Consider the following 22,137-nt stretch of genomic DNA (forward strand, 5'->3'; position numbering starts at 1 on the left):
GCTGGTATCTACCACTGACTTTTTGTACCTGCAGCTGGCTTCTGACAGCTATTAGCAATCAATGATAACTGATTGCTAAGTCTCTATTAGTGGCTAATAGTAGCCAATGGTGGCCACTGGTAAACACTGGTGGTTAGTATTCCCAACTGGTATCTATTGATGATTGGTGGAAACTACCAATGGGTGCTGGTAACTTTTAGAAGCTACCAGTTGCTAGTTAAGCTGCACTATTAATTGCTTGTAAATATATATCATACATTTATTTCACCAGTTAATAAATAATAATTAAATTAGCCTGTGGAAGTTATACAGTTGAAGACAGTCCTGATGCTGATTCTTAGAAACCGTAAAGACGAGTAAAGACGATAACTGATATTGTTGGTGTTACACCGCCCTCTGGAGGGTGAAGCATCCATTTATTCATCCTGAGGCTCTTCACTCCAACCTGTAAATATCTGTACAGTCCATCAGCTGTGGTTCAAAGTAAAGACGTTGATATTTGATTGACAGGGCTTGTTCACATGTACAAAGTAAAAGAAGACATATTTCCTGTCCAGTTTCGTCGGTTATTTCAGCTGCTGCATGTTGCTTGTTTGTTGTTGTTTCTCTACTTCTGATACTTGCTGAAAAGCAGAAACAAAAACTAAAAAATAAATTAGATCTCAGTTCTGAATTCTTCTACAGGTTACTGTTATTCTGCTCGGTGTCAATAAAGGTTTAAAGGAAGGTTTGCTTGTAGTATTTTATTTTTCCCAACAAGAAGCCTTCACTGGGAGGAGAGGTAACTGCGTATTTTCTCCTTAATGTCCAAAATACCAGGTACACTTTAAATGAAATAAATTCCTCCAACAAGTATGTTGATATGGCAGCAACACATTCTCCAAAAGAAAAATAATGGATGAAAATGAAAAAGTGAAAATTATAAGATATGAGTCTTTTAATGTGAGATGTCATATTGTGTATGTAAATTGTGAATTGTGAATTTCTGTGTATGTGTCACTGTGTGTACTGCATGTTTATTCTTGTATGCAGGTTTTAAGGATTAAAGAAAGAAAGAAATGAAAACATTAAAAATTGTCATAGTCTCTAAAATGCTTTGAATATTTCACATGTTCATGTTTTATTTGTTTGGTTGATTTAAAATTTCCCTACATGACCGTTTAAATGTTATTTCAAAACCCTCTCCACCTGAAAGTAGTGAATATACATTCATCACTCCTCAAGACAGATGGACAAGTGAAATATCAAACTTTTGTTCTTAAATTGTGAAATCTAAAATCTGTCTATCGAGACATTTATTTCGATATATGCAACCTCTTATTCTGAAACACTACCGGAACCGGATCATAGCAAACCGGAAGTTGTTTGGAGTCGCGGTTCGCATGGTGTGCATCACCGGAAAACAGTCCGGATTTATCGTTGAATGAAGTGACACTGGACGGGTTTGTTCTGGATTAAAGCTTCATTTAAAGCTTCATAATTGTTTGTATTTAGTTTTTATATTTATATTTTATGTTTACACGACTGTTTGTTTTCTGTTTGAAGCCTGAAAACAGCGATTTAACCGCAGTGCTTAACCTGAAGTGGACGAATGAACGAGTTAGCATGTTAGCTGTTGCGCTGTTAGGTTTGAGTGACGATAAGTGACGATTTGCTGCTTTTCTCTGTTTGTATCATTTTAAATTAAATATCTGGTCGGACGGAAAGGCATTTAGATATTTCAGCTTCGAGCTCTAAGAAATTAAAATGGACCATTTTCTGACATTTATAGACTAAAAGATGAGTTGATAATGAAAATAATCTTTAGTTGCAGTTGTATTTACATGGCAGATACTCAGTGGTCGAAGTAACTAAGTATATTTACTCAAGTACCGAAGTTGAATACAAATTCAATGTACTTTGACGCCACTACCTTCATCTGATATCCGTCAATGTTAAATGTTGCTGTCTGTTTTCAGGTTGAAGTGGCTGCTGAACCAGCAGGAAGTCATGGCTCACATCACTATCAACCAGTACCTGCAGCAGGTGACCTCTGACCTCTGACCCTTCACTCTGTCTGAAAGTCTCTCTTAGCAGGGAGAAGATACTGCCTTATGCTCATGGCTGTGTTTTCCTTCATGTGACCTCTTTAATATTCACATATTCACATGAAGTCTTGTGGAGTCGGTGCAGTGAGTCTTCTTCGTTGGTGTTTTCCTCCTGCAGGTTTACGAGGCCATCGACAACCACGAGGGCTCCTTCTGCGCCGAGCTGCTCTCCTTCAAACACCCACACGTCGCCAACCCCCGGCTCCAGGTGAGGCTCCGCCCTCTCAGGTAGACACCCAGCGTTGCTAGGATACGGCCTCACCTGTGTGTATGTGTGTGTGTGTGTGTGTGTGTGTGTGTGTGTGTGTCACAGCTGGCCAGTCCAGAAGAGAAATGTCAGCAGCTTCTGGAGCCGCCGTACGATGAGATGGTCGCAGCTCACCTCAGGTAGGACAGCCAGGAGTCAGTCAGGTTATTGATGTATAGATTATTGATTATTTCCATAAGCGGTCGCTAAAAGCAGTATGTTGTAACCATAGCAACAGGACTGTGTGTGTGTTACAGGTGCACCTACGCAGTGGCCAATCACGACTTTGTTGAAGCCTACAAGTTCCAAACACTCGTCGTTCAATATCCTTCATGATGAAAACACACACAATCAAACAAACACACACGCGAGCTGACTTTAATCAATAGTCAATAACTGATCGTGTTGCTCCTTGACCTCTCACATCCTTCCTGAGAGCCTTCCAGTCCCATAAAGAGGAGAACTGGTGAGTACACACAGATGTTCCTGTGAGAAGTGTATTAGCCTAGCTTAGCATAAAGACTGGAAGCAGGGCTAAACTGCTAGCTTTGTGGTTTCAGGGCTCTGCCGGTGATGTTCGCTGTCACTCTGGATCTCAGGATATTTGCCAACAATGTAAGATACAGGAGAGACTGATCTGTGGTCAGCTGCTGCTGTTGGGATGATGATGATGATGATGATGACGATGATGACAGTGAGCTGGTTGAACACACTGACCTTTGACCCTGTGTTCAGGCGGAGCAGCAGTTGCAGAAGAAGAGTAAAGGTCAGCCGGGCGAGATGTTGGAGAAAGCAGCTGAGCAGCTGATGAGCTGCTTCAGAGTGTGTGCCAGCGACAAGTCCGTACACACACACACACACACACACACACGTACACACACACACACACACACGTACACACACACACACACACACACACACACACACACACACACACGTTTTACAGAGCGTTGTTGATTGTGTTCCACTGTTTTGATTGTTGCAGCCGAGCGGGGATCGAGGACTCTAAGAAGTGGGGAATGATGTTTCTGAGCAACCAGCTCTTCAAGATCTACTTCAAGGTCTGAACTTCATTCATTAGTGACTGGAAGCGGTTCACGGCTGAGTCCGGGACCACTTCTCAGAAACTTGAGAACAAAGACGTAATGTTACAAACAGTAGGACCAAAAGTCAACGTCATGAAAAGAAATAGTCCAGAGCAGCGACACAGCACGCACAGGAACACCTGATTTCTGAACAGTTTTTTAATGTTGTGATGCATCAGATCAATAAGCTGCACCTGTGTAAGCCTCTGATCAGAGCCATCGACAGCTCCAACCTGAAGAACGACTACAGTCCAGCTCAGAAGGTCACCTACAAATACTACGTGGGCCGCAAGGCCATGTTCGACAGCGACTTCAAGCCAGGTAACACTGCTGTGGTACTACTGCAGTCAGACACTAAACTAAGTGACAGTATCGTTGTGGACTGTGTCTGGTCTCAGGACCCCCCCCCGGTCAGGACTGTGTCTTTGTGTCTCTGCAGCCGAGGAGTTCCTGTCTTACGCCTTCCATCACTGTCATCGCTCCAGTCAGAAGAACAAGAGGATGATTCTCATCTACCTGCTGCCCGTCAAGATGCTGCTGGTCAGGAACTCCTCACATTCACGTCAGTTCACACAAACCAGTTCAGGTCCCAGTGCTCCCAGTATAACTGCAGCTTGTCGCCGGTGTTTCAGGGTCACATGCCGACTCATCAGCTCCTCAGGAAGTACGACCTCATGCAGTTCGCCGACGTCACCAGAGGTGTCAGGTAAGGGTTGGAGGCAGGAACACAGGAAGTGACATCATGCTGTCAGGTGATCATCTCTCAGGTGAAACTGTCTGTGTGTCAGCGAGGGGAACCTGCTGCTGCTGAACGAGGCCTTGTCCAAGCACGAGACCTTCTTCATCCGCTGTGGGATCTTCCTCATCCTGGAGAAGCTCAAGATCATCACCTACAGGAACCTCTTCAAAAAAGTGTGAGTTCAGCTGCACCGCAGCGCCTCCTGGTGGACCCCACCAGCCTGATGCACCTGGTCTGGGTCTGGGTCTGGGTCTGGGTCTGAGCAGAACCGTTTTAACTTGATATCTGTAACGTTTGATCCGAGGCATCAAGCTTTTTGAGCCACCTTTAGCCTTCAGCTTGTGGTCTGTGGTAGTGCATCGTGGATTTGGCTCTGGTCTTTTGTTGCCCCGTTTATGACCCCATGGTACTGGCCTCAGGTTTTTTTCTGAATGTGGTTTCGACACGTGTTTTTGACGTCTTGTGTCGTGACCTCAGCTGACTCCCGTCTGCAGGTATCTGTTGCTGAGGACTCACCAGCTGCCCCTGGACGCCTTCCTGGTGGCTCTGAAGATGATGCAGGTGGAGGATGTCGACATTGACGAGGTGCAGTGTATCCTGGCCAACCTCATCTACATGGTGAGGACACACACACACACACACACACACACCTGGAGAGAGGAAGTGGACAGATGTTGAGCTCTTCTTCTGTGTCTGTGTCTCTTCAGGGTCACATCAAAGGGTACATCTCCCATCAGCACCAGAAGCTTGTGGTCAGCAAACAGAATCCATTCCCTCCTCTGTCCTCCGTCTCCTAGACTACGTTACCCACAATCCCCTCTGGCTGTGACGCTCCGCAGGAAGCTTTTTCCCCAATTCATTCTTTTTTTATTTTGCACTGTAAAAAAATGTTGAATAAAACAGAAGCTTGTTTGTACAATCTGTTCACTGGAGGTGCATTGTGGGTATTGGAGTCTTTATTTTCAGCGCAACTGAAGTCGTATTTACCCAAAATGACATTTTGTGATTCAGCACAGGAAATATGATCTGTGTTTTACATTTAGTGGCAAAGCTTTTGTTCACTACAGTAAAATATGGGTTTATTGTCACAAAGTTATGCTTTTTCCTTCCATGATGTGAAAAATGTCCTCTTCTAAACAGGAAGTTACGCAGAATATAACACCTGTAAATGTTATTAATGCCATGTCATGTTTCAGATCGTTCCAGATCGTTCCAGACTGTCCAGACTCTGGTACTACTGGTACCACAAGCACATGACAAATGAATGATCCACTAGAAGATCTACGTCCAGACACGCAGAAGAGTAGTTTAATACATTTAAAGTGTTGACTAATGTAAACAGTTACTGTATCTTTACATTTGAAACACGTGAAACCAGTTTGGTCAATTTAAGACATTTTGAGTTGACGTGAAGGTTGATGATGAAAAGTTGAAGGGTTTTAAAGATGGCGGTGGTGGGTGGGTGGTTAGCGGTTCTCAGGATACAAGCTGACTTGGGGGGTCATGTGATCCTCGGCGGCCTCCAGCCTCGGTCTGATCCAGCCCAGGTAGCGGGAAAGTTTGGTGAACACCAGACCGCCGCCATCACAGCCTGCGGACGATGAGATCAGCAGCCCGGTCAGAAATGCTGTCCCTTGCTGCACCGTGGCAACGGGTGTCCCTGGCAACAGGCCGCCACATCGCCCACCGCTGCCCTCTGAACTCGCACTGCCGTCGGCTTCTGAGGCCTCGTGATTCTGAATCTTTGAAATCCTGCTGTTATAGTTTTCTGCTCCATTTGGCGTCCCTTGGGAGCCATTTTGGGTTTGAGTCTGGTTCACTGCATGTCCATTTAGCCTCCCCATGGTACCATTTTTCTTCCCTAAAGATCCATTCAGCATTCTTTGGGCTCCATTTGGGTACCCTGAAGGTCCATTTTGCCTCCTCATGCAGAACATTTTGTTGCTGAGCGGATGCGAGACAGTCAGCTGACCGCGACACTCGTCCAGTGTCACGTAGACCAGTTTCTGGGTCTGACCGACCCCCCGTCTCTCCGTGATGCCCGTCCTCCCAGAATGCATCAGGATGTTTTCACTGAAGTCCTTTGGGGGCAGGCAGAGGTGGATGAGGTCGGGGCTGAAGGGCAGCGGGCCGGCCAGCTCGAGGAGGACGAGGTTGTTGTCATGGTGATCTGTACGGAAACGGTCGTGGACGTACAGAGCCCGGACAGGGACGAGCGTCTTCTTATCACCTAGGAGACGAGACGTCAAAATAATGTCATCTAACTTCACAACAAAAGTCCAAAGTTTAAATATATCAAATTTCATGTTTGATTAAAGAAAAAGCCTTTGGTTAATAAAGTTCAATACCAGTGACCACGTAGAAGTTGGAGGGTCGGAGGCTGGATCCCGAGTCCAGGAAGAGGCAGCGGGCGGCGGTCAGGACAGAGCGTCGACCCAGCACCACACCGCCACACAGCTCCACCCCTCTGTTGTTCAGCAGGGACACCTGGAGGCAGAAAACAAACACACACACTTCAAATTAAAATGAACTTAATATCTTATCAGACATTTTATAAACCAAACGATTAATCAAGAGAACTCTTGAGCAGATTAATGGACAATGAAAGCAGTTGCTGGTTGCAGCCCTGATGATCACCTCCAGGTTTCTCAGCTTTGTCTCGCTGACGGACTGAACAAAACCACATCCCGTCACCACTAGTTCGTCCTGAAGGTGGCGCTCGAAGAAACGTCATGGAGTCAAGACAATCTAAAGGGTTCATCCTCTGGAGAGCAGGTATCTCTGCTCAGCACTAAATAAAACTTCATCAAAGAATGAGCTGATGCCTCGCTGTGATTGGCTGAGAGGATCTTACCTGCCAGGGGCAGTTTCCATGGCGACACAATGAAGCAGCTGTGTTGAAGTTGTTAGGAAGTCTTCCACAGGGAAACTCCACTGAGGACACAAAGACTTTGTTTGAGCTGGTTTGTGGAACTTCTGGTGTTTTTGGTGGGGGTGTGTGTGGGGGGGGGGGTTCAGACCTTCAGGTAGGCAGCTCCGTCCGTCGGACTGTAGTTTGAATCCCGACATGCAGGAGCAGGTGAAGGTGTGGTAGAACGCCGTACACAGCTGGTGACAAGCTGTCGGACCTTCAGTCGGACACTCTGAGATTTCTGAAACAGACATGAAATAATGACAAATAATAATTTATTTATCAGTATTAAGTTTCTGAGGACCCCCTGACTGTACCACCAGCTTTGTCCTACAGGCCACGCCCCTCGTTGGAGGCGGGGCTTAGTTGTGGGTGTGGTCAAACCTGCTCTGGTGATTTGTGGCGCGGAGGACGGCTGTCCTCCTTCTCTCAGCTCGTCCAGTGCTCCCAGTTCACAGACTGGTCCGTAGTGGCCGGTGGTGCAGGAGCAGTGGAACCCCCCCACTTTGTCGGTGCAGTTCCCTCCATGGAGGCAGGGGTTGGGCTGACACTGGTCCCCGTCTGCTCTGAGACACAGAGGCGGAGAAATCAGACAACAACTGGTTTTATACAGTTCTAATAAAGTCTGCAACATTAATGCATCGATAATTATAATCCAGTAATAAGATATATACTATTCTGCATAATGAGTACTTTTACTTTGGTGGCATTACTACTTTTACTTTAGTAAAATATCCGAGTACTTCTGGTAACCTATGAAAACCAAGTAAATGATGTCATTTTTAAAACAGATTTGCTTTTTATTTTTATTTGTTTATCGCTTACAGCTTCTTTTTGTTTTTACAATATTATATATTTATTTATATTATTATTATATTTCCATATTATATTTGCTGTAAAAGAAGAAGTAATCGCGTTCAAAAATGTTACAGAAATACAAAAATACTGCGCTGAAGTATTAATGAAAAGAATTGAAGGAAAAAATATAAATCAGTACTTCAATTAATGACATCACCAACATCAATTTTATTGATCATATAGATTAATATTTCAGGCCATTACACCAACTGCATCTCAGAAATTACCTTTATTGACCTGTATGTTTTCAACATTTCTAAAACTCCAAAATGAAAAAAGTGTTTTTTCAGGTTTTTATTTTCCTTCCATTAATTACACATTAATTTTAATTATTGTAAAGTTGAGGTGAAAGAAGACTCACCGTGGTAAACCGTCCAGAAGGCCATCTGTACAGAAACAAACAGAACTGGTTTCCTGCTTCTCCAAATACTTTTTAACACTAAAATCAACTTGTTCCTAAAGAAACGTCATCATTTCTCTTCATTATCATCAAGTTCTGACCGTCTTGTCGGTGTCTTCGAAGTACTCGCGGGCCTCCTCGTAGCTGCACAGCTCCTCGTAACACTCCCGCTCCAGGTTCCCCTGCAGGATCTCCTCCAACAGGAACAGGTTGGCCCGCCTGGACCGCAGGAACATGTTGTGGGTCTGAGGAGCCTGAAACACTGAAAACACAAGACCAGCAGGTTTTACAGTGTACATGTATTACTTTCCTGACAACGATTAGTAAATCATAAATCATATAAGTCAGTCATTGACTGACAAAGTCGTAATTACAGCATTTTATACGAAGTAAAAGTACCACTTAAACAACGTAAATGTACTCTGGTACAAGTTATATTACAATTTATTATCAGGAAATTATATCAAAGTAAAAGTACTCATTACAGAGTAAAATGTCCCTCTATCTGACATTATTAGTTTGCCATACTTGTCATAATATTCCCCTAATAACTAATAATTGTTGTTACTAAGTCATGATTACGACATACTGAGTGCAGTACAGGTGAAAAACAGCCAACTTTAACATGATTTGTTTCGAGCGTTTGACATCTTTTTGGCACAAATAGACCACCGTACAGGCAGCAAGTAAAACCCTGCAGAGGTCAGAGGTCAGAGGTCTTACCTTCTCCTTGGATGAGGACCTGAAGGAAACAGGTAAGCAGGTACAGAGACGGAACAGATGCTCGACAACAAGCCGACATGATGCTGACCGCCATGACACTGACTCCACTGCCACCGGGCACACACACACACACACACACACACACACACACACGCACACACTGATGAGTCACAACCGAAACGTGACGTACCTTAAATCTGGAGTCATCTTGTTAAACAGTTACACTGATTATAAAAATATTAAATGTGTTTTGTTTGAAACTTAATCAAAACTTCAATAGAAATGCAGTCAAATATAAAAGTGAGACGTCAGTTAGTTTACAGGCTGACTTGCACTGTGATTATAGGTATTTTTAAATATCTTATCTTTTAAAACTGTTTAGTCTTTTCACGGCAGTCAGATTTTCACCTGCGCAGGTCAGAGCGTTTCTATAAAGAGTTAAAAGTCAAAATAAACAGTTCTCTGTAAACGGTGCGTTCCTACAGTGGACTCTGGCCTGTCCTCTCTTGTGTCCTCAAACCACACAAAACAAGCAGCCGATCCGACCTCTGAAACTTCAGCATTCAGTAGGTGTGTTTATTTGAGGTAAACAAGGAGGAATTTCATCAGATAATGGAAAGAACATGAAGAAAAGTAAAGATGGACGCAGTGCCAGTGGTGTTCTTAAGGTGGCCCTGTAACAAGCCTTTTTCAGGGTTTAAGGACCCAAAAGTCTTAAAACCCACAAGTTTGAAGCTTTATTTTCTTCTTCCACAATCCCAAATCATTTCCCTGAGCAGCATTTCACCTGCAGTTTCCAGGAAATGTAGATATCCTGATCCTTGTAGTTCCTAACAAGACTGAGAGTCGACAGCCGTGCTAGGAGCTCTCATGCTAACATGCTCACAATCACGATGCTAACATATTGATGTTAAGCAGGTATAATGTTCATCATCTTTGGCTAACATTAGCTTTGTTTGGGAGACTCCTTCAGTTTCCAACAACTTACATTCTTGAGTAATTAGCTTTCATTTTCAGGATTCATTGATTCGTTTTCTCTATAAAATGTGAGAAAATACTAAAATATGAATGTTATAATTTCCCAAAGTGACGTCTTCCAATGTCTTGTTTTGTTGTTTCCTGAACTTTTCAGTTTGAGTTAAATTTGACGTGTAAAATATTTTAGTTTTAATCACAAACACTTCTGGCATCGGGCTGTTGTAGTGTTTCTTTATTTGCTTCAGATTCAGCTCAGATAGTCATTTCTGGCAGTGACTAATAAAAAATACATGAAATCGTTTTGTTTACACAAATTTAAAATGTCATTTTATTTTCAGTTCTTTCTGTACTGAACAGCAAACTATTAAATCAAGCTGCTAATGTTGTTATCTTAGTACATTTTGGTTTCACATTGCAGGTAAGTGAGTGAGTTTGTGTCGTCGTGGGGTCACTCCACATTTGAGACTTTCTGCTGTCCTCTACCTGTCAAACACCAAACAGCAGACAGACACAGACCAGCTGGTGAACACAGTGCAGCAGTTAGACGCTAAAGAGTGTGAGAGTGACTTACATTCATCAGGGTGACCACTCCCATTATCATGTTTACAGTTTGTTCTACTGCTTCAAGTGGACAAATATATCAATTATCTCAGCTTTAACCAAATAGAAAATATAAAGGACCAAGAATAGAACCCTGAGGAACCCCACAAGTAATTATAAACAATGTCAACGAGATGATCGTGTTGCTCTGTGTCTGCTGGATGTGGAAGTGGGCAGCTGGTTGCTAACATGTTAGCCACAACTACTTTATGAGCTGATAATATGTCAGATGTTGTTTTTACAGGTTGTTCTTCTGCCCCCAAGTGGCCAACAAAACGAATTAATGCAGCTTTAAGAATTTCTCTAATGTCTTTAAAACAGAGATACATGTTGTCAAATTATGACAGTTTCTATTTCTGTGGCTGAAATATGACTTTATAGAAGTCTCAAACATAAAATCAGTGATTACCATGAGAGGCACACAGTGTGGCTGATCTCTGCTCAGTGGACTTCAGAAAAATGAAATCTGCTGTCTTACAGAAACAGCCTCTTGATGGGGCCGCGGTGCCTCTTCACCCTGCTGCCACTCTTTTCTTTGGGCATCAGCTTATCGATGCCTTCATGGATCCAGCGGATGTACTTGGACACCTGAGTGTAGATGCCGTATTTGCCTTTGCGTGCGCAGCCTTCGCCCCAGCTCACAATGCCGGTGATAAAATAGGTGCTGTGGTAGCGCGTGACGTGCGGCCCGCCGCTGTCACCTTGGCAGGAGTCCTTGGCTATTGTGTCGTAGCCGGCGCAGAACATGCGGGCAGAGATGTGCAATTGGGTGGATTCCAAACAGGTGCGCCGATCCACGTAGGGCATGGTGAGGCGCTGCAAGATGGTGGATGGCTGCCGACCCTCGCCGAGACGACCGAAACCACTGACCATGCCCTCTGGCTGCTTCATCAGGACCTGCAAGAGGAGGTAAGAAATTGAACAGATGTAATATTTTGGGAAATATGCTTTTTCGAGTTAAATGAGAAGATCGATACCAGTCTCATGTCTGTACGGTAAATATGGGCAGCCGGTTAGCTTAGCTTAGCATAGACTGAAAACAGGGGTAAACAGCTAGCCTGGCTCCGTCCAAAGGTAACAAAATCTCTCGACCAGAACCTCTAAAATTCACTAGTTAACACGTTATATCTTGTTTGTGTAAACTGTAAAAAACAAGTGTGAAAAAGACAATTTACAGCTGCTGGCTGTAGCTTCATATTTACCGTACAGACATGAGACTGGTATTAATCTTATCTAATTCTTGGCGAGAAAGCCAAGAAGCCAAATATGTGTATTTCCCAAAATGTCTAACTATTCTTTCAAATGAGTGAGTTTATGACAAACATATGTTTAAGCAGGTTGTAAAGTGGTTTGACTGCTTTAAAGGTTCACCTTTTCAGCAAAGTCTGGTTCAGGTATGCAGGCCGGCAGGATGAACCTGGTGAACTTGATGGGCGTGGCCAATTTGATGAGTGCAATGTCATTGTGATAGGTGTTTGGTCTGTATTTATTGTGGGTGATAATAGTTTCCACATAGTGGGTAGCTTCATTTCCGTGATCCACCAACACGTCAAACTCACCTGAATGCACAGAAATAATAAGTACTTTAGAACGGCAATTTCTGTATTAACTGCTATGAACAATTACACGGAGTGATTCAGCTGATGGTAATTGGTTAGTCAGACCTACCGAGCTTGACGTAGATGTAGCGTGATTGGTTCATGCAGTGGGCGGCGGTCAGGATGATGTATTCATTGAGGATGGTTCCTCCGCAGAACCCTCGGTCCTCCTCATTCAGGAGGAGAGCCTGCGAGGACGAGACGGGACAAAAAACTGTTAATATTACACAAACACAATTATGGACTTCCAAGTGTCCACGTAGAGACAGTAATGGACTCTCAGGTGGGTCCAAGGAAACACCACTTTGCCATGGCTTTCTTTGCCTCTACATCATTCGTTATTTTCCTACCTAAGGACGTCTCATCATCGTAAAAAGAAAACAAAAGGTCATGATCCGGTAGGTATGTTGTTGTGTCTCTACCTGCCATGGGCATTCTCCTGGTGGACAGTTTTCTCCATTGACGATGCGGGTCATACCCGCCATTTGAGAGGTGAGCGTTTCCTCATAAACCATGTATTCTGACAAAACTCGGCTACTGTTCTCAGAAAGTGAGGAGGGATGAACAGGGTCCGTCACGTATTTGTGCTCGGTTGAGTTGTCGTTGGTGTTGAGGTCCATCACATTCAACCCAGTAGCGTTCCCTTCTGTTGCATTCGGCCGCTCATACCTGAAAACAGTCCGGATGTTTTCTGTGATGATGGCGCCACACTTGAAGGTCACTGCAAAAGTTCATGTGAAGTTTAGAGATGAGGGCTTGTAAACCAAAATGTTTAATCACTGACAGAACCATGTCATTCGGTCTCATCACTCTTTCTCTTAACTTTCTGGATGAAAGTATTCTCTACATTAGGCCTCATTCTGTAGTGGGACCAATAAAAGACCATGCAGACTCTTGATTCTCTCTCACCGTTGGAGTTGCAGGATTTGTAATCTGATGCCAGGAAATATCCGTCAGCACAGGAGCACCAAATGTTTCCTTGGAACACTTTGCAGAAGTGTTCACAGCCGCCGTTTTTGTTCTCACAGAGCTCAGGAATAACTGAAAAAACATAGGAAACACTGTCAACACCGGGGAGGGGTGTTTCGACTTCCCACCAGGCAGCACAACCCTGCTGCCAGACAAGAACATCAATGTCGAAATGATTCTGCACAACCCTGGAATATGTTTCATGTTTTTGAAGTCAGTGTTGCGCAAAATGAGCTCATGGCAGGTATGGTATTATTAAGGTTAGAGAAGGATCATGGTTACAGTTAACAAACACTAATGGCAATTCTGTGAGGGGATGTGAACTCTGGTCAACCCGACCTCCTTACTCTCTACCTCGCTACATAAAGGACACACTACTTCCTGCATTGGCACTAATCATGAGGAATCGTCCAGTATGGAAGTAATTCTGAGGGATACTGGGCCTGGGCAGCAGCACCAAAACGCCTTGACAGACTATCAAATCACGGGAAAGAAATCTTATTTCTGGATTTCAACACAACTGAAAACTCACAGAAACCAAGGTTTCATTCAGTAGATACAGGAGACAGAAGTTCTTCTAGAGTTTCACCGAACCTTTACCGAACCATTCCTCCCCCTCAACTAAAAATACGGGATTGTTACGTTATCCAGGAGAGTCGCATGTTTCTATGCTAAGTAACTTTGAGGATATTGTTTAATTAAAAAGTCGAAATGGGAATACAGAATGGGGAAAAACCCTTCCAGGACCAGCAGCTCCTCAACCCACTGTGTCCCTTTAAGACTGTTTACAAAGTGAAAGGACATTCAGCGTTTAAAGGACACGGAGCTTGAACCCGACTGTCCAGAGTGACTGTACCGATTTCACAGTTGAAGCCCTGGTACCCGGCCTGGCAGTAGCAGGTGTAGCTCCCGATCGCGTCTTTGCAAAGTCCTCCATGAGCACAGGGCATCGACTCACATGCGTCTCCATCTGCAGGACAAACAGCAAATTCAATCAGAGGGGTTTTGAAGTGGTGAAAATCAGTACAGTAGTCAGTCAATAGGAGACAGAATTCCAGTACCTGCTTCCATTGGTACATTTCAGGCTTTGCAAAGATTAGTTTGGGGGTTGGTTACCTTTTAAAATCTTGTTTCTGAAAGGCGTATTCCCTGTTTTTGTTACAGCACCTGATATTGCCCCCAAATACCAAAATGTACTTGTAGCACATTTCACTGTGTTAAATTTCAGTGTTTCGAAAAGATTTCTAAATTAGTCTGTTTAGTCATTTTGACAACACAGAACAAATGCCTTACCAACGTATTTGACCCAGAATTCATTCTGCAAAAGAAAAACAGAGAATTAAATGTCTCAGAACAACTTAAAATCTGATCAGTATTTCTCAGTGAAGAAAGTTTTTATAGAAAGCCTCTATGGAGTGTAAGATGCAAATTCTTTGAGTGTTTGGATCTGAAACTCCAATCTGTCTTATTTATATGTTGGCTCTTGTTTGCTAGCAAGCTTCAGTCAACAAAATAGAACAATAAATAGCTTGAATGCTAACTGTTCCTAAGACCGCTTGTCTTATTTTTACATTTCTATTTCTACGCTTGTTCAAAAAAGAACTTTGGAATTGTTGGAAGGATTTTTCACTTTTAATGAAGCTAGGCTAGCACCCTGCTTCCAGTCTGTGTGCTAAACTAGCTTAAGTTAGGCTAAGCTAGGACACACAATCTTGTCATCTGACTCTGTGTAAACAAATGGGGTTTCCCAAAGTTATCTGGGTGAGTGGTGATGATGGATTTAGTGTGACAGCAGTGTTTTGGTGTAGTTGCAGGAGGTAAATACAGTTTTCTCTTTGTTTTCGAAGATCTCTCGCGCCTCCTCCCAGCTGCAGCGCTCCTCCATACACTCCCTCTCCATGTTGCCTTGTTTAAGCTCCTCTAAAAAGCTGTTGGCTCGTCTCCGCCGGGTCAGCACCTGACTGGCTGCCTGGCTGTCCAAGAAGACTGGTGAGAGAACAGAAATGTGGGATGATGGAAACTGGAAGTGCTCAACAAGGATTACGTTTACTTAAAATGTTCAAAACCACTTTATTTTGCTTCAGGTTGAGCTGTACTCGGCTAGTTACATTTCTGAGAAACAAGAGAAAAGAAACGGTCTACTTCGAGATGCAAAGTTAGCCATGTTAGCCACATTAGCATCATGACTCTTGGTCAGTCGGTCCACTTCGGTCCAGACTGAGACATCTCAACAGCTGCTGGATGTGACTGTGATGAGATGTGGTTCAGACCTTCATGGTCCCCTCAGGATGAACTGTTTTAACTCTGGTGATCCTCTGACTCTTCATCAGCGCCATCATCAGGTCGACATGTTCATGTGTCCAACACTTTGGTTTATGACCAAATACCTGCAGAACTGATGACGTTCATCAGCCTCAGCTGGACTTTAATCTTTAAAAGAAAACTTCAAGCTCAGAACAGTTTTACTGACTTTCTGGTTCGAAAACAGAAAGAAGACCAATCACAGCCCAGCAAGTGGTTTGTGTGTCCAATGAGATGTAAGAAGGGTTCATGTTGGTGTCTGAGTGAAGCAAAGCGCTGTCAATCATCAAAAATCAAAAAACTGTTGACATCACGCACATACTAAACACACAAAACAGGACAGGACGGGGTCATGTGTCACCTGCCAATCAATGCACCCCCCCCGCCACCACCACCACCCAAAACACACACTCAACATGCTTTAACTGCCACCCTGCTTTAACTCCATGGTCTTCCTCACTATCCTCCTCTTCTTCATCCGTAAAAGTTTGGATGTTTGCGAACGTACCTCCATGAGCAGCGGCCAGGTGGAGCAGCAGGAGGCCGAGGGACAGGCGGTGAAACCAAAACATGGCCCCGGATGGATGGTGAGCTCGGCTGGAAAAACCTCAGTGTGCTGAGTGGAAGTAATGGAGTCTGAATGTGGAGAGAGGGAGAGAGGAGGGGTGGTAGAGAGAGCAATGACCTGTATGAACGGGGGGGAGGGGGTCGAAATGTTGAAACTGCACTGATCGGACTGGGCGGGGCTTATTGTGGCACCCAGACTTCCTGCTGAGACACTGGAGTCAAATACAAGTCCCAGAGTGCATTGCTGGAAAACAACATCCAATCAGAAAGCTTGAGACTCTGTTACCGTGCGGCTGATGGCGGGATTCGTCTTTATTTTGAAACTCACCTATGAACTGCGATCAGACTCTACAGTTGTTACGTTTACAAACTTATTGAGTAAATCTCTGAAATTAAATGTGAATTACCTTCATGTGAATAAAGTACCTTTACTCAAGTACTGTACTTAAGTAGGAACTTGAGGTATCTGTACTTGAGTATTTCCATTTCATGACACTTCTACTGCACCACATGGTTGTTTTCTGGGGTGTTTCATCGTCTCCTCCACAAAGTCTGCTCATCCAGAGGGAGTCCACATTTCTGGACTGACGGAGACCGACAGCACTGGATGGAAACAAGCATTCATTCACACTTTCTTTTGCAGAGTTTCTTAAGTTGGTTGGACTCTCACAGGATCTCACACACACGTTTACCTTCCTTGTACATGTCTGTACGAGGGCAGCGCTTCACTTCCAGCTGAAGAGAGACGGGAGGGGAGGAGGGGGAGACGTTCACAGTAAATGAGGGTTTTTAAACACTGACTCAACAACGACTGAGTCAGCTCCTGTTTTACTGCTAAACGTGTTCTTCCAAGCCAATCGACTCCCGAGCTGGAGGGGTGGGGGTGGGGGGCTGATCAATATTTACTCTGCCAACTGAAACATTGATCAGCTGCTCAAACTCAAGTATTTAGTATTCAGACATTTTACTAAAGTAAAAGTAGCGATACCACTATATAAAAAGTAAAAGTCCTACATTCAAAATGTTCTCAGCAAAATAAAGTAAAAATATCAAAATAACAATAAAAATCAAAATAACACAAAGTTGTTGAAGCAGGAGACGACTTTTGTTTGTACAACTTCTTGTTAAAAAATGTATAATTATAAATCCTGACAGCTTGTTTTCCTACGCTGTAACTTGGTGTTCAGTGTAACTAAGATCTGGTTTTTCACATTAAGAGTGTATTAAGTGTTAAAATGTTCTCACCGATCGCAAATCAGTCACTGCTTTTCAATCAGCAACATTTATTCAGCATCTCGACTTTACAGATTTCTTTTATAGTGAACGAGACCTAAAACACACAAACTTGACAGAACAAAGTATAAACCCACAAATTTTTTACATCACGATCATGATCATGTTTCACGATGACGTAAAGAATCAGAACATGCAATCAGAATAGTTGGTTCCTAAAAATCATCTTTTATTAAACTAGTTTCTGTTGCAGCATGTCAACAGCCGCCACTGCTGCTTTCTCCACCGGCTTCTCATTGGCTGTCGTCATGGTGGGCGGGTCTTTCATGATGCCCTCCACCCAGTCCACAAAGTTGGCCATGTTGGTATACACCCCATAATACCCCGGGTGCGGACAGCCCCGCCCCCAGCCGACCACGCCCGTCAGGAAGTGGGTGGAGCCGTAGAGCGTGACCAGTGGGCTCCCGTCGTCTCCACGGCAACTCTCCTGGCGACCCTCCAGGTATCCGGCACACAGCATGTTGTTGGTGAAGTTGAACTGGGTTATATGGGAGCACCGGGAGTTCTGGATGATGGGGACGGAAAACTTGCGAAGGACGGGGGAGACTGGGGCAACGGGCAGGGCACTGGGGTTCTCAGCGTTGCCCCCGGTGGTCCTCTTGCCCCAGCCGGACACGGTGTGGTAGCGGATCAGCAGGAGCTCTCGCTCCGCAAAGTCTTTGGTCGGCAGGCAAACGGGGACGGCATGGCGGTTCAAGGTGACGGGGCGACTCAGCTGCAGCAAGGCAACGTCGTTGTCACCTGTCGCTGGGACATAACCTTCATGGGCGATCGCCATGGAAACAGGTATCTTCTGTTCTGTGCCCTCTTCAGTGTCCAAGTGGTGTTCCCCTGGTAACAGAAAGAAACCGTTAAGCGAGGCATCACCAAAGTCAGATTTACAAAAGAACTTTATGGAATGACTTCACAAGCTAATTTGAAAGACTACAAACTGAAAATGTCCATTTAAATGTGACACAAGAGGAAACTTGCGAGTCAATTTGACAATGATTTAAAAGTGCAGCTAAACTGAATAGAAAGCACCGACTGGTTACCTGCCACCACAGTGAGGTTTTGGGGGTTGTTGCCGTGGATACAGTGAGCAGCGGTGACGATCCAGTCTTGATTAATCAGTGCACCTCCACAGTGACTGTTTCCATTTAACTGAACCAGAACCTGAACAGATAGATTCCTTTTACACGTATTGAATATTTGTCACATGACAGTTTTAACTCCTGAAACTGACCTCTGAGACTCAGAACAGCAACTAGTGAACAGTTTGATCCAGATCATGATATCTCAACACCTTCGGGCCACATTAAATCATTTTAGTCCCTTGTCTTCCCTCAACATGTAGGACAGATTTTCATTAAATTTCTTGATCCCGTTTTTGATGATGATCTTTCCTCCTCTACACCACCCTCAAACTTACAACAGTGGTACAGCAGTGTTTACCTGCCAGGGACACTCTCCTTTGGGACAGTGGTTAGCTCCCACCAGCCTGGTCTGAACCACAACGCTCTGGTTCTCCTGTGGAGGCAGCCGACCACACGGATACTCCACTGAAACACAGAAAAAGGACTGTAAAGGACTAGCAAGGCTTGTGCTACACTCGCGTTTAGCTTTGTGTACGTGTGGACGAGCAGCTGCAATGTTGGCATCATTGTCCACATGTTCTTAATGTGTCTTAAAAGTTAGATCCACTGAATCTTCTCCAGCTGACACCGATATAAAAATAAATCACCGGCTCCAGTTTCTTGTCCAAATATAAAGATCTGATGGTTTTCTGAGAATGAACTGGTCATTTGTAGACCTTACCCTGGACTTTTCCGGTCTATCTAGCAGCAGTAGCTTTGTTAGCTTCTCCTCATAACTTTCCCCCTACTGTGCAGGGCTTCACTGCCTCTTGTTAATGTGAAGCGTACATTTCTGAGGACGCTCAGAAGGAACGCTGAATACGCAAAGGTAGGAAGGTAGGCATAACACTTTATCACAGTAAATGTACTCAGAAAGTACTTTCTGTGCTTTAGTAGGTAGTATTTGTACCTTGAGCGACACACTTTCGCCCGTCCTCTCCCAGCTTGTATCCGTCAGCGCAGAAACATTTCCGACTTGCTCCCGAGCCGTCACAGAAATGCTGACAGTGTCCGTTCTGGTAAAGACACTTCAGTAAGTCTTCCACCACTGAGGAAAGTACAGGAAACCTTATTCAAATATAATATGCAGCATTAACATACTTTCAGAGGTAGAAGAAGTACTCAGATCTTTTACTAAAGTAAAAGTCCTGCATTCAAAATTCTATGCAAGTAAAAGTACAGTATTCAAAAGCATGTTGTTAAATATACTTAAAGTACCAAAAGTAAAAGTACGCATTTTGTATTATTAATCAGAATCAGCAAAGTCACTAAATCTTACTCTAAATGAATTGTATTTACCTGTCTCACAGTATTGTCCTCCGAATCCCTCAGGACAGAAACACTGGTAGGAGGTCTCCATGTAGACACATGAGCCGTTGTTCTGACACGGGTTGATCAGGCAGGGGTCACGACCTGAGGCCGAGAACCACTTTACTAATATTAACTTCTCTTTAAACTAATATGGCTTCATATTTCTGGACGAATGTAAAGTGCAACAGATACTAAATGTTCAGGATCACGTGTTGAAACAAAACCAACAGAAGGAAATGCACCGCCGACAGACGACAGAAGAATGAGGATCAATAAGACTTGATCACAGGGTTTCAACAGTAGAAAGAGAAATCAATATCTGAATTATCAAAAGAAATCAATGTACTGTCTAGAAGAAGAGTGCGTTTAGATTCTGGCAGTTTTCAGCCTCTTGTGTCGTCAGTGTTTTAAATCGACCATTAAATATATTCCCGTCAAAAGAAGCTGCAGCCGTTTACCGGATAACTTGATAATGTAGCTACAGAAATATTGTGTATGAATGTGTTTGTACATTAAAATCAAGCTTTAACTCATTTCATAAGAACTCTTTATACTTGGACCAAAACAAAGATGGTTGACTTGGAACACTTGAATAATATAAAAGTGACCAAAAATAATAAATAAAGGCCAAAATAAAAGGTGTCACTCACGGTTATACGTCAGCCAGAACTGCTTCTGCACAGAAACAAAACAATTAAACATAAACAGTTATTTCATTATACATTTCTGTCAAGTCTATTATCAATAATAACCAGGTTGCATCACTTTGTCATCTCCGGAAGATAGTTCTATCGAATGGGGATGCTAATGTGCTAACAATTTAGCACATTAAGCCAGGGATAATCCACGAAAGGTCCTTCTGGTAAAATAATGCATGAAGGGGAGTGCATTATTTCTCATAACTGCACGTGTTGGAGTCTTTATCCTGCTTATCCCATGGTCAGTAGCCAAGTGTTGTCTATTGATAGTTTGATCTTTGAGCTCCAATCGTGTTGTCACATTTGTTTTTTAAACTTAGGATAAAGCTCATGTTTCTACTCCAAAGAAACAACGAGAAAGCCTCACACTCATCACTCAGATGCAGTCGTTTCTTTCAACTTCGAAACATCAGTGTTTTACTAATCCAGAATTGTTATTTGCACGAAAATAAAAACTTCTCAAACTACTGTATACTAACAGTAACGTTAACTGGTCTTTATGCTAACAGAGAAACAGAGACAGAGAATATTTGACTTTTAGCGATGCACATTTAAACCTGACAGACAAAAAGAAGAATTCAGACGGCGACCGGCTGACCGTCTTGTCCTCGTCTTCAAAAACTTCTCGAGCCTCCTCGTAGTCGCAGATCTCCTCGATGCATTCCCTCTCCAGGTTTCCTTGTTGCATCTCCTCCAGGAAGCCGCTGTTGGCTCGCCGCCATCTCTGCAGAACTCTGTTGGCCTCGTGTTTCTCTACAAACACTGAAACAATTAAATCAAATTAAAAAACATCATTTATTCCAGTTTGTCAGGCAGTCATCCACACGTGGTCAGGATGGTTGCATGAACAAACTTTACATTTAGCTAAAGCAGCTGCTTTGAAAGTGCTCCCTTTAGGATAGGCCCTTCAAAACTTATTTTTTTATAGTAATTTATTTATTGAACTGTGATGTATGTAACTTACTAGCATGCAAACATAAGTACACAGACCTGCAGCAGCAGCGATGCCTGACAGCAGAATCCAGACGGTGCAGCAGCTCCTCAGCATCATGTTCAGAGTCTCCCAGTCTCAGCAGAACAACGACAAAGAGGGATTTCAGGAGGGGCGGGGCATTTTTAGTCCACGCCCACTGAGCCCCTGACCCTCGGCACTGAAAAACACTGACTTTTTAATCAGGTCAGTAAACAAACCTGAGGAGGTTTGACTCACTACTTTCTGTGATCTTTTCTGTACATCTCATCTCTGCCCTGCAGTTTTAGTTTCTACTGACTAATAGATTCTCTGCAGTTCAGAATCCTACTTAAGTAAAAGTACACAAGTATTATCAGCTTCATGTAGTTAAAGTATCAGCAGTAAAAGTACTTGTTCTGCAGTAAAATGACTGACATATGCTTCTATCTGTTAATACGGATTAAGCTTACCGCAATAAAGTAGCATAAAATGGAAATACTCAAGTAAAGTAAGTACCTCAAAACTGCACTTAGATCAAGTACAGTACTAGAGTAAATGTACTTACAATACACATGACACACACACACAGGCATTGACACAGTTGCAAAATGCGCAAATAGACTTACAACTGTGAGACTATGAGCTGTGCCACAAAACAAAATGATAAATGATCAGCAGTTATATAATCAACTAATCAATTGATGA

The 22,137-nt window shown here is 43.5% G+C and overlaps 4 protein-coding genes across 6 annotated transcripts; 1 reads left to right on the top strand and 3 right to left on the bottom strand.

The window, feature by feature from the left end:
- Positions 1-1,417: 1,417 nt before the first annotated feature.
- pcid2 (PCI domain containing 2) lies at positions 1,418-5,077 on the top strand. Of its 3 annotated transcripts, none has more exons than XM_070930436.1 (15): positions 1,418-1,482; positions 1,959-2,025; positions 2,206-2,295; positions 2,401-2,474; positions 2,592-2,657; positions 2,759-2,800; positions 2,895-2,949; positions 3,070-3,173; positions 3,320-3,395; positions 3,599-3,740; positions 3,859-3,959; positions 4,052-4,125; positions 4,208-4,333; positions 4,653-4,776; positions 4,866-5,077. In XM_070930436.1, exons 2-15 carry the CDS (start codon positions 1,990-1,992, stop codon positions 4,953-4,955), a joined length of 1,200 nt encoding a protein of 399 aa, XP_070786537.1. In that variant the 5' UTR covers positions 1,418-1,482; positions 1,959-1,989; the 3' UTR covers positions 4,956-5,077. The 3 variants fall into 3 exon arrangements, with proteins under 3 accessions (XP_070786537.1, XP_070786539.1, XP_070786538.1); XM_070930438.1 differs by having other exon boundaries at positions 1,424-1,442; XM_070930437.1 differs by lacking the exons at positions 1,418-1,482; positions 1,959-2,025; positions 2,206-2,295; ... (2 more) ...; positions 2,759-2,800; positions 2,895-2,949 and having other exon boundaries at positions 3,084-3,100.
- Positions 5,078-5,624: 547 nt separating this feature from the next.
- Positions 5,625-9,144, bottom strand: prozb (protein Z, vitamin K-dependent plasma glycoprotein b). The gene is made up of 8 exons (XM_070930298.1): positions 9,051-9,144; positions 8,429-8,589; positions 8,289-8,313; positions 7,454-7,630; positions 7,179-7,310; positions 7,013-7,092; positions 6,507-6,645; positions 5,625-6,388 (listed from the first exon to the last, which is right to left on the bottom strand). The coding sequence occupies exons 1-8, from the start codon at positions 9,142-9,144 to the stop codon at positions 5,625-5,627; spliced, it is 1,572 nt and encodes a 523-aa protein (XP_070786399.1).
- Positions 9,145-11,102: 1,958 nt separating this feature from the next.
- Positions 11,103-16,068, bottom strand: f10 (coagulation factor X). The gene is made up of 9 exons (XM_070930505.1): positions 16,005-16,068; positions 15,021-15,181; positions 14,489-14,513; positions 14,052-14,165; positions 13,136-13,267; positions 12,649-12,947; positions 12,297-12,414; positions 12,000-12,187; positions 11,103-11,525 (listed from the first exon to the last, which is right to left on the bottom strand). The coding sequence occupies exons 1-9, from the start codon at positions 16,066-16,068 to the stop codon at positions 11,103-11,105; spliced, it is 1,524 nt and encodes a 507-aa protein (XP_070786606.1).
- A 1,339-nt stretch (positions 16,069-17,407) lies between these two features.
- f7i (coagulation factor VIIi) lies at positions 17,408-21,531 on the bottom strand. Its single transcript, XM_070930506.1, has 8 exons — positions 21,471-21,531; positions 21,079-21,242; positions 20,433-20,457; positions 19,771-19,884; positions 19,382-19,519; positions 18,791-18,897; positions 18,391-18,511; positions 17,408-18,187 (listed from the first exon to the last, which is right to left on the bottom strand). The coding sequence occupies exons 1-8, from the start codon at positions 21,529-21,531 to the stop codon at positions 17,529-17,531; spliced, it is 1,389 nt and encodes a 462-aa protein (XP_070786607.1). The 3' UTR covers positions 17,408-17,528.
- Between the last annotated feature and the right edge of the window lie 606 nt (positions 21,532-22,137).

Source organism: Enoplosus armatus, chromosome 24 (genome assembly GCF_043641665.1).
Source record: "Enoplosus armatus isolate fEnoArm2 chromosome 24, fEnoArm2.hap1, whole genome shotgun sequence".
NCBI lineage: Eukaryota > Metazoa > Chordata > Actinopteri > Centrarchiformes > Enoplosidae > Enoplosus > Enoplosus armatus.